This window comes from Anas platyrhynchos, chromosome 8 (genome assembly GCF_047663525.1).
Source record: "Anas platyrhynchos isolate ZD024472 breed Pekin duck chromosome 8, IASCAAS_PekinDuck_T2T, whole genome shotgun sequence".
In the NCBI taxonomy this organism is placed as follows: Eukaryota; Metazoa; Chordata; class Aves; order Anseriformes; family Anatidae; genus Anas; species Anas platyrhynchos.
The window spans coordinates 35,679,899-35,694,156 of NC_092594.1; the positions used below are offsets into that span (position 1 = coordinate 35,679,899).

The 14,258-nt window shown below is 47.4% G+C and overlaps 1 protein-coding gene and 1 long non-coding RNA gene across 5 annotated transcripts in view; one reads left to right on the forward strand and one right to left on the reverse strand.

The window, feature by feature from the left end:
• The window catches only part of LOC113844285 (uncharacterized), a 94,366-nt gene that overhangs the window by 17,631 nt on the left and 62,477 nt on the right, over positions 1 to 14,258 (forward strand). For all 4 annotated transcript variants that reach the window (XR_003498745.3, XR_003498743.3, XR_003498744.3 and 1 more), the window contains exons 4-5: positions 11,220 to 11,366; positions 13,064 to 13,185. This is a non-coding gene — a long non-coding RNA (uncharacterized lncRNA). The remainder of the gene's footprint in view (positions 1 to 11,219; positions 11,367 to 13,063; positions 13,186 to 14,258) is intronic.
• Positions 5,697 to 7,511, reverse strand: JUN (Jun proto-oncogene, AP-1 transcription factor subunit). Its single transcript, XM_027462691.3, has one exon. It carries the CDS (start codon positions 7,316 to 7,318, stop codon positions 6,371 to 6,373), a length of 948 nt encoding a protein of 315 aa, XP_027318492.1. The 5' UTR covers positions 7,319 to 7,511; the 3' UTR covers positions 5,697 to 6,370.

The window sequence follows — 14,258 nt, forward strand, 5'->3', positions numbered from 1 at the left end:
AGATAAAGATGTGCTGCTTCCTGCGGTGCTGCACTGGAAAGATACTGGTTAGAAATCTCTGTTTAAAGGAGAAGGAAACTGGACAAAGACCACTACGTTCTGCTTGCTTTCCATCATTTAAAGAAGGAAACTTTGCTGCTGGCTTTTCAAGGGCTCTCTTTGTTCAGTAATCTTGTTGCAGGCTAACTGTAAATTCTTGTAATGTCACTCCTAAAGGCAGCTATGCTTAGAGCATGGCTTTGCGTAGTTTTCGTGTAATTTGACATATAAAAGCAATTTGTTAAATAATTAGAATATTTATCTTTAGAAATTAACTGGTTCAGCCAGGAGGGAGAATGGGCGATCTGTATGATAGCGAAGCCAAACAGGAAAACTAAAGGTGCGTTTTGAGATTTTTGGGTTCCTTTTCTCCCTTTTAGGTATTTGGGTCAGACACTTAGTGATTATTCAGCATGATAAGGATCATATCTTGACTGGGGCCCAGACATACCACCGGAGGGTTCGTAATGAGTCTTGTTTTTAATGACTTGTTGTAAGGAGTTTTGAACAGTTAATGTTTTATACAAACTTTATTGTTTGTATAGGGAAAATAGCGTACATTGTATGTGTGATGCAGTAGAATAAAACTTTGCACATAGAAAGTTATTCATTGCTAGCACATGGTAGATGTTTACAGAACTTTTCCGTTTAGTAAAAGAAGTGTCTCCTGATCCTAATCAGGTAATCATTAGACCCAGGTTTCTCCTATCGGACTGAGGCTTTTAAGTTAAAGAAGGAGACAGCTGACTTAGAGGCACTTCCCATTAGCCATGTAGCTTACCGGAGCCCCTCTCTGAAGAGGCATGTGCTTTTCTGTTGATTATAAAGAGAACCCATGGTGCCTCCTAACCTAGATAACATAACTGAATAAATCCTTACCCGTATCTTTAAAGTGTTATGGCTTTGTTTCAAGAGGAACTTTCTGTGTTTGACTTTTCAAGGTGAAAGTAAAACAACAACCAGAGCTTGCAAGGTGGGTGCAGCAGCCAATGATTTTTATTATTATTAAAAGTTCCAAAACTAATTTTGGATAAAACTGAACAATTCATTCACAAGCTGCCAAGGTGCTGTGATTTGTGGTCACGCAGAGGTCAGCAACTTTGAAATCTCATTGCTTGAAATAGGTAGGCTTCAATTTTTTGTAGTATTAAGCTGCGCTCTTAAACCTGTCAATAATCCATCTAGTGGGGATTCAAAACTTCTGCAGTTACTTCTTTTCAGCACTGGGTGCTACGTGAATCTCTCTGTGAGTTTGAATAGCAACACTCACTGGATCGTACTTGCATCATGCTTGTTTCTGTGACTTGTTATCTGAGATGTAAAAGGCACAATAACAGGAGTCATCCACATTAAGTTAGTGTTCTGGATGAGTTCAGAAAAACAGAGGTGCTGGGTTTTGAACCCTTATGATCCTCTGAAATAAGTGTGGTTATTTTGTGATTACAGTGATGCAGGGTCTCCCTACTCATTGCAGTGATTATTTTAAAAGTTTAGTGGAGCTGTTAATTTTTATTTTTTAAACATCTGCATGACAGCAGATTTCCTACTGAAGACTTCTCTAGCTACTACACCGTGTAAGCAGAAGAACCTCATGTTGCAGGTATCTGTGCAGCTTGTTCCAGGACTGTTTGTTTTTGAGCTCCATCTGCTGGAATTGTGTCCCGTTTCCCACATCTTTGGTGTTATTAAGCTGCCAGGTTTCACAGGAATTGTCTTAGATTTAAAAGAGAATAAAGAACAAAGGTCAGATTGGAGGATTGCTACTGAGTTGCTGGTCCTTTTGTTTATGGAATCAACATAAAAATTGCTTGGAGAATTCAAGGCTCAAAACACAAAATGATTGTGAGACTGAGGAGGATAAATGTTAGTTCTGCTTTTGTTTACAGAGTTAGTTTCTAGGTGTTTTATAGAGATTTGGATTAATCAGGTCATAACCTATTCAGTTCTGTCTTAGTAAAGATTTCAGAAATAGGTTATGTACTTCACTCGTTTTTCTGAATTAGGTTTTTTCCCCCTAATGTCTGTTGTTACTCTGTAACTGAGAAAATTAGCAGCATTTTCAATATTTAATTAACTTTTTAAAAAGCTGTGCTTTCCCATTGTAACTCTGTTTCTAGTATTTCTGAATATTTAAGGACAGAAGGGACCACGATGAACAACATCTAATTTGATTTCTGGAGTTCCATTGTTCCTTAACAAAAACGTACCGCAAAGAATAATGCGCAAAATTGGAAAGGAGGGCCCTGCTGTGCAAAACCACTTTAAAACTGTTTAAGTAGTCAGAGGCTTTCATGGTAAATTATATGATGACTTCCTACAAGCTCTCTTTGTAAGAAGCACCAGTTGTGTTTGATACACACAATAATGTGTATGTGGAGAATTAGGACTGCCGCCAGTCTTTGGGTGCAGGCACCGGTGCTGGCAGCGCATGCAATCCTAAAGAACAAGCACTTCTCTGGAAGAATGATCCCTTCTCACAAAGCAACCCACCTACATTATCCTTTTCTTTAGCTGGAAGGCTAATACCACCTTCCTTCTACCTGTCCCATAGTAAATGTCACTGAGGTAGATTGTGCTTTGTAATGAGTTTGGGTATACAATAACTTCAAGTACTTCCTTGCTGTCTGTCTGCCTGTTAGCAATATTTTGTATGATTGCAACTTTTTTTTTTTTTTAATATAGCAAATTTTGCCTGAACTAGTTTCTTGATGCAGGTGACTCTCCAGTTTTACCTCCGTCTTGGGGGCAGAGGTTGGGAGGAAGAGGTGGAGAACAGAGAAGGCACGAGGGGCGATATTAAAGATAAATGCTCCCTAGGCTTCTGCATGGGACAGAACAGCCAGTCTGTTTTCTACTCTGCGGTTGGTGACAGGTTCCTGTAAAACAGAAAGGTAGCCAAGGCATCTCTTGGCTGTTGGGCTTTGCCATGAGGTGGGCAGGCGCTGCCTTAGGCTGGTACTGAAGTGCCATGGTTTGAGGTCAGACCTGCAGAGAATCGGGCGATTCAGCACCGAAGGGCTCTGCTGCTGTGCTCTGGGGCTAAAACTGGCTGGTACGCAACTCTGTGCCACTAGAATAAGTTGGCTTGTTACTGCCGTTTCTGGAATGGCAAGTAATTTGGATTTAAAAGTATTCTGCAGTAATCATGGTCAAACCCCCAGTGCAGCTCACCTCTGCTCCTGGGACAGAAGTGTGCCGTTGTTAGCACAGACCCAAATTCTAATTAATATCTCCGTAACCCAAACATGTTGTTCTGATTAGCCGCTCTTTGCCTAGGCATTTCTGCGCAGCCTGCCCTGTTTGAAACCCTGCCTTTTTCTGACTTCACTTCCTGAATCCGTTGACAACACTCACAGCCAAACAAAATACATGTTCACAATGCTGTTATTTGCAAAATATTCCCTTGTGAGTACAGCTGGGGCAACAAAAAGAGAGTTTCTCTCTAAATCTCAAAGAGAGCTGACTTTTCCTTATAAAAGCGAGGCGCACAATGCATTAGGCAATTTTAATCTCGAGTTAAGTAGGTGTTAAAACTTTACATTTCACCACATATAAACGCACGCATGTCTTTCATTACAGTCATGTGTATTGATTACCCAGCGATCTGGTAATATGCGAAGAGCGCTGGATTTTAATCTCTGCTGAAGGGAACCAAACCAGGCAGCAGCGGGCTCGCAGCCCATCACGCTGTGTACAAAACAGCCGGAGGCGATGCCAACTTTCTTTGCCTTGTCTCGGGCCTGATCCTGACACAAGGGCTAAGAAAGCATCTGTGCTCTGGTGCCCCTCATCTCCTTGTGGACGTTGGGGACCAAAACCCACCTTGCTTGATGGCAGATTCTCTGCGGGGCTGGATGGAGCCCAGCAGCCCTGCTACTTGCTGATGTCGTGCTGGTGCCACGGAGCGTCGTGCTGGAGAGGGACGGGACGGAACCGCACCGCCAAGTGTCTGTGCGCGCGTTAGGACGGGGTGGAGCCGACTGTCACTCAGCTGTGTTTAATTAACATAGTATTTTATATAATGTATTTATTTTTTTGCGTAATTAGGTGATTAAGCAAAATGCTTGCTAGTAACATCTATTCCATAACCCAGCACTGTTGAGTTAAGCAGGCACCTTTGCAGGTAATTAATCTCCTTGCCCTGCTTATTTTGCTAGTTGGCACTTGCTAAATCCCTGTAAAACCACACCCAGCAGTGCTGTGTATTATCCCTCTGCTGTCTATTCCTACATATGGTCAAAATCAACTTACCTTCCGGGTTGCTGACATCAGCAAAATGTACTCTTGGCAAACTGCAGTATCCTCCTAGTAACCCTTTGTTTGGTTGGTGTTGTTACAAGCCTATTCCTCTGGCAGCAGCAAACAGCATCTGAACGCTCGCCTACCTTGACACTTGGGCTGCGACGTGGAAGGATATTACCACCAGACAGCTGAAACAACCCCTCACACGATAAAGTTCATATAAAATGTCCCCTTCCCCCCCCCCCCCCCCCCCCCCCCCCAATTAAATCTGTCAGGAGAGAGAGCTCTGCGCTTCCTGTAAGGAACTGCTCTCTGGACACACAGTAGCTGCAAGTTTCAGGGTATCATTTTGGTAACAGTAAAGGTAAACATACACAGTTATCTAGTCATTTGGAGAAGTGACTTTAAGCAAGACTCACTTCTGTTGAAATTATGCCTATCTGTATTTTAAGGAGAAAAAAAAAAAAAAAACAACATTAAGACTGCCTACCCTGAAAAGTTAATATTGTTACTTCTATAATAACTTTTACTATTTTCTGCCTATCTTTTGATAGGCATCTTTTTCCTCTTACTTCTTTGGCCATCAAGCAGGAAAACATCTGCTCTCCCCTCAAGTATATATTTGTGAAACAGGTACAGTGTTCTGAAAAATCCGGCACCGAGATCATTTCCCCAAAGAGTTCAGTAGTATGTGTCTAAGGTATATATTTACATCATTGTACTAAAAACCAGACTAAGCTTTTATTTAAACTACATGGGAAGTGCCAGAAAAGTTCCTCTCTTGTCTTTTCATTTCCTGCCAGGCAGTTTTCCCAGCTTTCCTAGTGCTAAAAAGTTTCAGAGTTGCAGTAACACCTGAAGGGAAGGGATTTCAAGGTACAGAGAGTTACAAAGTTATTTACTGCTGACAACAGCATTGTCACAAATATTAACAAAGATTCTCTCTTACCTTGGAAAGAGCATGTAGCCATAAAGGTGACCATTCCTGAAGTTTTGAGGTTTGTTGTTTTTTAAAGAAAACAAACACAGCCTCTTGCCTGATCCTGCTGAGGGCATTAACTTAATGAGAGGCAGGCAGGAGCACAAGCAGCCGCTACGAGTTGTGGAGCAGCTTCCCACAGCGGCCGCCCCTCTGCGCTCTGCTTGGAGTTCAAGTCAGCTGCCTCAGCCGGGCCACCGGGATACAGCAGGCGATCCGCTCAGGTTAAGATTAGTAACTACAACTTCAAGACAAGTCAAAAAGTTGTATTTGTGTAGCGCCCGGGATCTGGTTTCCCCCCCCTCTCCTCCTCACACGTTCTCCAGGACATGCCTGTAGTTACAGAGTAAATTTAACATAATCCCTGCCCTTTAGAGTTCAGCATAAAGGGCATTTTCCCAACTCAGGTACTGGCAAAAAAAGTGTGAGGAGGAAATGCATTTTAAGTATTTTATTTTTTTCTTAAATATAATAGAACCTTCTAGATTTTTTTTTCCAGAAACAGAAACATTAAAAAAATTATACTTTATTACAAATGGTAAACTCAGAGTGCTAAAAAAAAGCCTCTTATTTACAAACAATACTGGGCAGCGCCCAAATAAACAACATAAAAATAACTTACAAAGTCATGAAGTAGTTTATTGACATTAATCAACTTTCATAAAATAAAATAAAAAAAGATATGTACATACACGATTTACTTGAAGGCAGGCAGAACAGTTCTTTTTTGTTTATCAGCCTCCCCACAAAACCTCCCTCCCACTTTTTTTTTTTTCTTAAGGAATACTACATAAAGCAATCTACAGTTTCTATTGCAGTTTAACCTTTAATACTGAATGATCATCGAATGTTAGGTCCATGCAGGTCTTGGTCAATGTTAAACGAAGATCTGACGTCTCTGAGCAGGAACAGCACTTCTCGGAGCGGTGCTGGCTGCTTCGCCAACTCGGGCTGAAGGCTTGCCAGTCTTTCCACACATGCGCTTTGCAGAGCACAGGCAGGACTCAGCCTTTCAGCTCTTACCATCAGCTTCACGCATCTGCCGCTTCGGGTCTGTCGTTGAGTTATACCACAATATCACAGTTCGCGTTTTTTTTAAAGCCAGTCTCTTCAAAACGTTTGCAACTGTTGTGTGAGCATTAGCTGGCACCCGCTGTTGACATGGTTCATGACCTTCTGCTTAAGCTGTGCAACCTGTTCTCTGAGCATGTTGGCAGTGGATGCCAGCTCTGAGTTCTGGGCTTTCAAAGTTTTCACTTTTTCCTCCAACCTGGCAATCCTTTCCAACTTCCTTTTCCGGCACTTGGACGCGGCGATCCTGTTTCTCATGCGCTTTCGCTCGGCTTTGATTCTCTCCTGCGACTCCATGTCGATGGGGGACAGCGGAGGGGTCTCCCCCGGCATCTCGGGGACAGTCTGCGGCTCCTCCTTCAGAGCCTGGAGCCTGGGGTGCTGCACGGGCATCTGGGCGTTCAGGTGGTGCTGCGGCGCGTAGCCCATGCCGTTGGCGTTGTAGCCGGGCGCCGAGCTGAGCGCGTTGGGGTTGAAGTTGCTGAGGTTGGCGTAGACGGGGGGCTCGCTGTGCAGGCCGGCGTTGAAGCTCCCACCCCCACCGGCCATGGAGGACACAGGTGCCATGCCCCCGCTGACGGGCTGCGCGGCCGAGGTGACGCTGGGCAGCGTGTTCTGGTTGTGCAGCTCGGCCAGCGCCCGCACGAAGCCCTCGGCGAAGCCCTCCTGCTCGTCCGTCACGTTCTTGGGGCAGAGGAACTGCGTGGGGGTCGGCGTGGTGGTGATCAGCCCGTTGCTCGACTGGATGATCAGGCGCTCCAGCTCGGGCGAGGCCAGCTTCAGCAGGCCCACGTCGGGCGAGGTGAGCAGCTCGGCGCTCTTGTTCCGCAGGTGCGGCTTCAGGTTGCTGCCGGGGTCGGCCAGGTTGAGCGTCATGCTCTGCTTCAGCACCTTGGCGTTATTGTATCCGTACCCGCCGCTCTCCGGCGGCGCGTAGCCGCCGCTCAGCGCGTCCTCGTAGAACGTCGGCTCCATCTTCGCGCTCATAGAACGCAGCCGGGAGCGCAGCCTCACCCGCAGCCCGCCCGGCCGGGCCGCTGCTCTCCCTCCTCACCGCTCCCTCACGGTCCCCTCACGGCTCCCTCACGGTCCCCGCGCGGTCTCCTCACAGCGCCCGGCCCCGCGCTGCCGCTGCTGCTTCCCCCGCCCGCCCGCGCCGCGCTCTGAGCCCTGCTGGCGGCGTGCAGCCCTTGGCTTATCAGCGGCCGGCCGCCGGCTAAAAATAGCCCATGATGTCACCCCGCCGCCTCCCCATTGGCTGCCGCCGCCTCTCCCCGGGGGGGGCGTGGCCCCGGGCCCCGTCGCCATGGCGACCCCGCCCCCTAGAAGCTTCGGAGCGCGCGCGGCCGCGGGGCAGTGTGGGCTGAGGTAATGCGGTGGTGCGGCGCGGGGCACTGTGGGCTGACGTAGTGCGTTTGAATATCTGGTTACCGCCGCCCGCCCGCGCGCCGCGCGGGTTGGACGCCGCCGGGCGCCTCCTCAGCCGGAGCGTACCAACCGCAACGCCTCCACGGGGGGGGAAAAGGGGCACACCGCCTCACTTCTCCCCTCTTTTCCCTTCTTCTCCCTTCTCCTCTCGTCGCCCCGCTGGTTGCAAGGGGCGCGCTGCGAGGTGAAACCGCTCGCACCGCACGGCCTGGGAATTCTTCATAAAAACACCACCCCACCTCCCCCCCCGCCCGCGCCTCCAAGTGGTACAGCCCCCAGGCGGCGCTGAGGGGAGGGGGGCGCTCACGTGACTTCCCCGCCGCGCCGCGGCCGCTTCCGGGCAGGGGCCGGGGCGGGCAGCGGGAGGCTCCGCCCACAGCGCGGGGGGGGTGGAGGAGGATGGGGGGGGGGAGGAGGAGGAGGAAGGGGCGCGCGTAATGAAAGCTGTGGGAGCCCTCAGCGGTGCTTAGCGCCTGCTGACGCCTTCCTGGGGTCTGGTGTGAGGCAATTGGGGGGGTCGCAGGGCTCCCTCAGGGGGCTGTGACGGGGATTTGTGCCTGAGGCGGCTCCCCAGCGCCCCGGGTGAGGGGGGAGCCCAGCGGCCCCTCAGCCCCTCGCTGAGGAGGAAACCCGGGAGGAGCGCAGGGCCCGGATCTTCGCTGCAATGAGGCTTCTGAATAAAGATTTTTAAATAAAAAGTTGTTTTTTCCTGGTTGGTGTCGCTTAGCAAGCCGTGGCAAATCGCCCCCTTTGAGTCCCGTGTCCCCTCAGACCAGTAACCCCAACGAGAGCTGTTCAGCCAGCTGTTGGCATCCCAAACTTGCCCGAATTTTGTCTGTTTCCTCTGTGCCTCAGCTCTGTCCTAGAAAGCCGGGCTCAGGAGCACGCTCAGGGCGCCTTTAACCCCTCTGACCCCATAACCACCCGTCCTGCCCAGCCCCACCGGGGTCACCCCAAATCCTTCCTCCCTTCACTGGGCTGGGGACGCTGCTTGAACTCACTTAGCTGGGGAGGGTTTTACCTCTTTTTTTTTTTTTCCTTTAACCCCCCACCCCTTTTAGTTTTTCACTTCCTTTTACAGAAGTGCAGTTTCAGGACCAGACATTCCAGTTTGCCGGAGACGTGTTGCTGCCGAGGCCCCATCGCTGTGGGGGACACCCGTCAGGCCACTCATTACCTTAATTGCTACTCGCTTAGAGGTTACCTGGCCGAGGCTGGCAACAGGCAGCCAGGTCACAGAGGCTGAGCGGAGCAGGAGAGCTCTGAAAGCAAAGATCAGGTTTTGGGTTCCCTGTCCCAGGGTCACCAAGTGCCACAGGGAGTTCATCAGGACTTGGCCCTGTGCTCAGGGGGACAGCGAGCCTTCATGGCCGTTAGCCAGGGAGCTGGGAGTTTTTGGTGACTATGCCCTGATTTATTAATCAGCTATTACTTTAGGGCTCTTACCCCCCCCTTCCTGATGTCCTTAAGTAAATTCTCCTTCAGTGGTACGAAGGAACACTTACCGACCCATCTATAAACCATCGCCATTTACATGTCTCAATAAACTAACTTGTGGGTAGGGACTGGAAATCAGCCCCGTCTCTCCGCTGCTGTGCGAGGCAGATGCTCTGGGCAGCAGTAATGCAGATTTTGATTTATAAAGTTCTCCAATCAATCAATACAAGACCGACTGAGGCAATCAGATAATCTGAATAATTAAATGGCTTTTCAGGGACAAATTAAAATTACTTACGCATGCTACGTCCAGCTAAATTATTTTTGGAGTCCAGGAATAAATAGGTTGGTTGTTTTGTTTCAGGCCTGTATCAAGTGCTCTTGGCTTATTTCTAGACCATTTGGGAAAAAAAAAAAAAAGTATAAATGGTAGTTTTACTATTTTTGTATTGGAAACAGTGCTCGCTGAAGGAAAACACTTCCATGCAGATTTTCTTTTTTTAAACTTAAATGCATTACAGCATCAGAGGAGTTTCCGCAATATTTTTATTACACAAATGATTCTCTTCATTTATTTATTTTTTTATTCATTTCATGCTTTCAAATGCGATATCCTGCCTCGCCTCTGCATGAAGTGAGTAAGAGTGGGAATCCGTGAACCTTCTCACACTGCTTTCCACTTGCTTGAGGAATTGCTACGGAGCAGGTCTCCCTGCCGAGGGAGGGGAGGGTTTGAGGAGTCAGAAGGAGCAAGTGTTTCTCTTTTATTTACTCAATCAGAGCACAGTAGAAGTTGTGAGTGCGAGGGCACGAGGAGCAGGGTTTCCTTAGGGTTAAGGTGAAGGAAAAATAACTCTCAGGTGCTCCCGGTTCCTCCAGGTGTGTTTTCGGAGCCGGTTCAAATCTGCCGTCTGCAGCGCCAGAGGTGTGGCAGAGGTGCCCCGCCGGCCGCCCCCAGCTTCCGCCTTCCTCGGCCGCTCCTGCTGCTCTTTGCCCTCCCCGTGGCCAGGTGGAGATCCAGGAACGGGGTCTGGCTGCCAGCTGAGCCCAACTCAAAACATTTATTTGAGGCTTTGAGGCAGAGGTGGGAAGATACGGGCTATGAGAAAAGGAGGCTCTGAGCTTGAAGTGAAGGATACCAAACCCAACTCCGTAAAACAGAAGGCTCATCCCGAGCTGGTCTTTTCTGTGCACATGAAAAAGGCTCCTCAGAACCATAAGCACTTGTAAATGAATATCGTGTCCATCTCCTCCACCCTCCATTAGTCATCGCATAACCAAGCTATATGCGTTCAGTCCTTTTCATCTTTCTTCTTGTCAAGCCCTTTAGCCTGTCCCCCTCACCTACTCATCCCACCAATCATTTTAATTAATCTCTGAATTTCTTTGAAACTACTAGTTTGTGGAATGGAGGAAAATGAGTAGGTTAGGGAGACAAGATTGTGAATGATGGAGGTGGGGCAAAGCTCGGAGACTTTGCAAGACCTGTTGGGTTACCTCTGGGGCAGGACAGCAACGCTGCCTGTAAACATAGAGAGTGCAGGAGTAAGGGAGGAACTACTAAAAACATGTATTTTTTTTCGTTTCCTTAAGAACGCTGTCTGAGCAATTTGAACAAACTTTGGATGTTTCATGTGCAGCAAAATACGAGTGAAAGATTTAATGAGATTGTCTCCAAAGTGGAAAGGGTGACCTCCTGTTTACCCAATAGCTATCTATACTAGACTGCTTGGTATTATTTCTTTTTACGTTCCCAGATAGCTTTATAGAGGACTGGAGACGTCACTGCAAGTTCTCAGAAGTATATTTACAAATAATTAATGAACTATGTTTTTGTTATTCAAACAGCTGTGTGCATTTGCATAATTTGTGATGAAAAAAATGTCCAAATGGAGGTTAACTACATTGTTTAGAGATGAGTCTGAAAGGGACCCTAAGGTATTTTCCCCCTTGCATTTTAGGGTGTTAAAAACCTAAATGTCACACCATTAATGCCTTCGTGTTCATTCCTTCTGTACTGTAGTGTGCCCAGTGCTCTGAGAAATGGAGAGCTGTGCAAAGTTCCCCTCCCGTGGAGCTTACAGCCAGAAAAATCCTCTGTGCACAACCCAGGCTGGCAGAATGGCAGCTCATCCGCAGTGGGAGCCCAAAGAGTGCAGTGGGTTTGAAGGTAAGCAGGAGAGGAGGGAGGACGTGTGGCATATGGGAAGCAGACGGCTGCGCTCGGCGCTGTGGGCTGGCAGTACGAAAAAAAATATAACATACAAATAGAAGCCTACTAATGCTGAGTGCTGGGGAGGCAGATGAACACCTTCAAAAAGATATTTGCTGTGTTTGAGGACAAAGATCCCACTGGAAGTATGTGTTTTTTCAGGTTCAAATTGAGGCAGTTTCACTGTGAAGAACTGAAGATGGCTTTCTGGCATTTTGATATTTTTGTAAACATGTATTAAAGTCAGCAGTGACAACAAAATGCGTTGATTTACGGTTGCCAGTTGCGACTGAATGCCTCAGAATAACCAGATTTAACCACTGAGAGCCCTGGGTAGGATAGGTCCGTTTTGCTTTGAGTCTCAGAACGATACAGAATGCTTGGCCTTTTAATTAATAAACAATCTGGCATCCCGTCAAAGTTGACACCTCACTCTGTCTTAGCAGCTGCTGGAACAGTGGGCTCCTGGCAACCTGGGATAAAGCAGTGCTTGCAACAGGAGAAGGAAAGGAAGCAAGTCAGCGTGAGACCAGAAATGCCTAGCATAAAGCACCCCAGAGCACAGGAATTTCCAATGAGAAATCAGCCTTTCCTTCCCTGTGCTGTGGGGTCAGGTCTGGATGTGGCCAGCAAGTTGCTGAGTATCACCAGTGGTTGGTGGCTGGCAGACGTCAGGACTCCTGTCTGAATCTGAGGGATGGTTTTCGCTCTGACAGTGGTAGCAATAAACAGGGAAAGCACTGAACAGTGAAAGTAGGTCCTGCAGGTTGCTCCTTCCTAGGGATTATAGTGGCAGAGCCTGTGGGGAAGTTTACAGAGTGCCTGCTCATGTCATTCAAATGGAAACATTCCCTCTGGATGACAGTCATTTGAGTTGGAGTCATGGTGTGGGAGCAGCCAGGGTTGCCAAAGAGCTAAGGAAGGCACTGCGGGGAGGAAAGGGCACGTAGGAGAAAAGGTAGGATGATACCTGAAAACACAAACAGAATTAAAGACTTTGGTTTAGGAGAAGGTGCTGCTGGACTGCTCCTCCTCCTCAGTCCCATCTGATTAGGAATAAACACCCTGATCTCTGGTCGCAGCTGACATACCACAGGGTGGCTGCCTCGCTGCTACCAGCCAGGCCAGGCCGCCCCGGCCCCTCAGGGTGGAAACGCCCTCAGGGTCCTCCCCACAGCAGCCAGGAGAAGAATCAGGCAACTTAAAACCCTCAAAACTGCACTTTTTGCCTCTTTCATTCAGTAAAAATTACAGGCAGCTGCCGACCCTGCAGTGCCTGTGCCTTGCCTTGTGTCAGAGCGGAGGTGGAGATGGGAAATGCTGTCCAGGCCTGGTACTGATCCCTGCCCGAGCTCTTGCTTTTTATAGCGTGTTCAGGAGCACTGCTCACATCCATGCTAGAGGAAACGCTGCGTGAACAGCAGGCAGTGCACTTGGCAGACGCGCTGGTCAGCTCACAGGACTGTTTACACAGTCTGTTGAGAACATATGAAACACATAAAGAGCCATAACATTTGAATATATTAGAAACAAGCTCATGAGATCAAGGAAATTTTTGAGGATAAAAGGGCAATAATAAAGCAAACGCCTAAGGGCTGTGATGGCTGCTAATTGAAATTCAGCTGTTTTTTTGTTTGTTTGTTTGTTTGTTTTAGGGAGCACAACTAGAAAGACATTCCAAAACTGGCTGCGTGGTATTTAGAGATCTGGGTACCAGCTGTAACGTGCACATATTTGCAGAGACTTCTGTTCAGCCAAGAATGGGCTGTGGGCTCAGGTAAGTCATGTGAGAGAGGTTAAGCACACGTGTTGTAAGAGCTAATGGTACAGCACAGCCTCGTTCTCTATAAGCATGTTTTGTGCCGATGTTCCCCAGCTATTGCGTTCCTTGCAGTCAGTGTAGGAAAAGGCGTGTGGCTGGCAAAGCTGCAAGCCCGGACAAAGAAGTTCTGGGTGTGGATGCTTACAGCCTATTGCCAGGTGCTTCAAATAGGCATTTATGTCAAAGATCTGAGGTCAATTCAACGATAGCCAATTCCAGCCCTAGATGGTTATATAAATATTAATACGAAGAGTAATACATTTCACGTTTATGTTCTTGGGCTGCAACGCATTTACCTAACCCTGTAGCAGCAGTGGTGGGGAATATATATCCCATCAAGACAACCAAAAGAATTTACAAGGTGAAGCAAAAATATGTTCACCTCTTTAATGCTGCCTGACAAGTAGAATGAGAAGTAATTTTATTTTCTGTGTGCCAGTAGAGAAAAACAGGAGAACCCAGTAAACTCAAATGGGATAGAACCGCAGCTTTCCCTGGTTTGGCCTTCATGCTGAATGACCTCAAGTCACTTTTGGATCTCTGTGGCTTGGTTTGCCTGCCTGTAAAATGGGTATGACGAGACCAAGGCTGTAGTAAAGCATGAAGCTCTATGTGGAAAAAAAATGCCATGCGAGTGGTATGAACTACTTTTATTTCTAAAAATGCATTAAGAAAATAGGTACAGAAAAGGAATGGAATTTCATCTGGAAGAATATCTAGCATTAACTTACTGGTATAAAATATTCGTTACTGGCCCTGCCTGCTTTTAGGATATCAATCATTGACATTTTTATTGGTTCGTCAGCCTTGTAATGCATTTTGAATCTGACCCAGAACTCTGTAGAGCATACACTGACTGGCACAGTTTTATGCCATTTTCACTCTCTGGTCACTCTTGACATTTTGACCAAATAGTTTCTGTCTATCCTGCTGCTATGGACCTGATTTTTATTTTTTAATTATTTTTTAATTGTTGTTTTTATTTTTATTGTTTTCTTTCCCCTCCCCACTTCATTTAGAGTTCTTGC

What these genes read in the sequence shown, in the direction of transcription:
- JUN (XM_027462691.3), bottom strand. Translation starts at nt 7,318, where the DNA reads ATGAGCGCGAAGATGGAGCCGACGTTCTACGAGGACGCGCTGAGCGGC.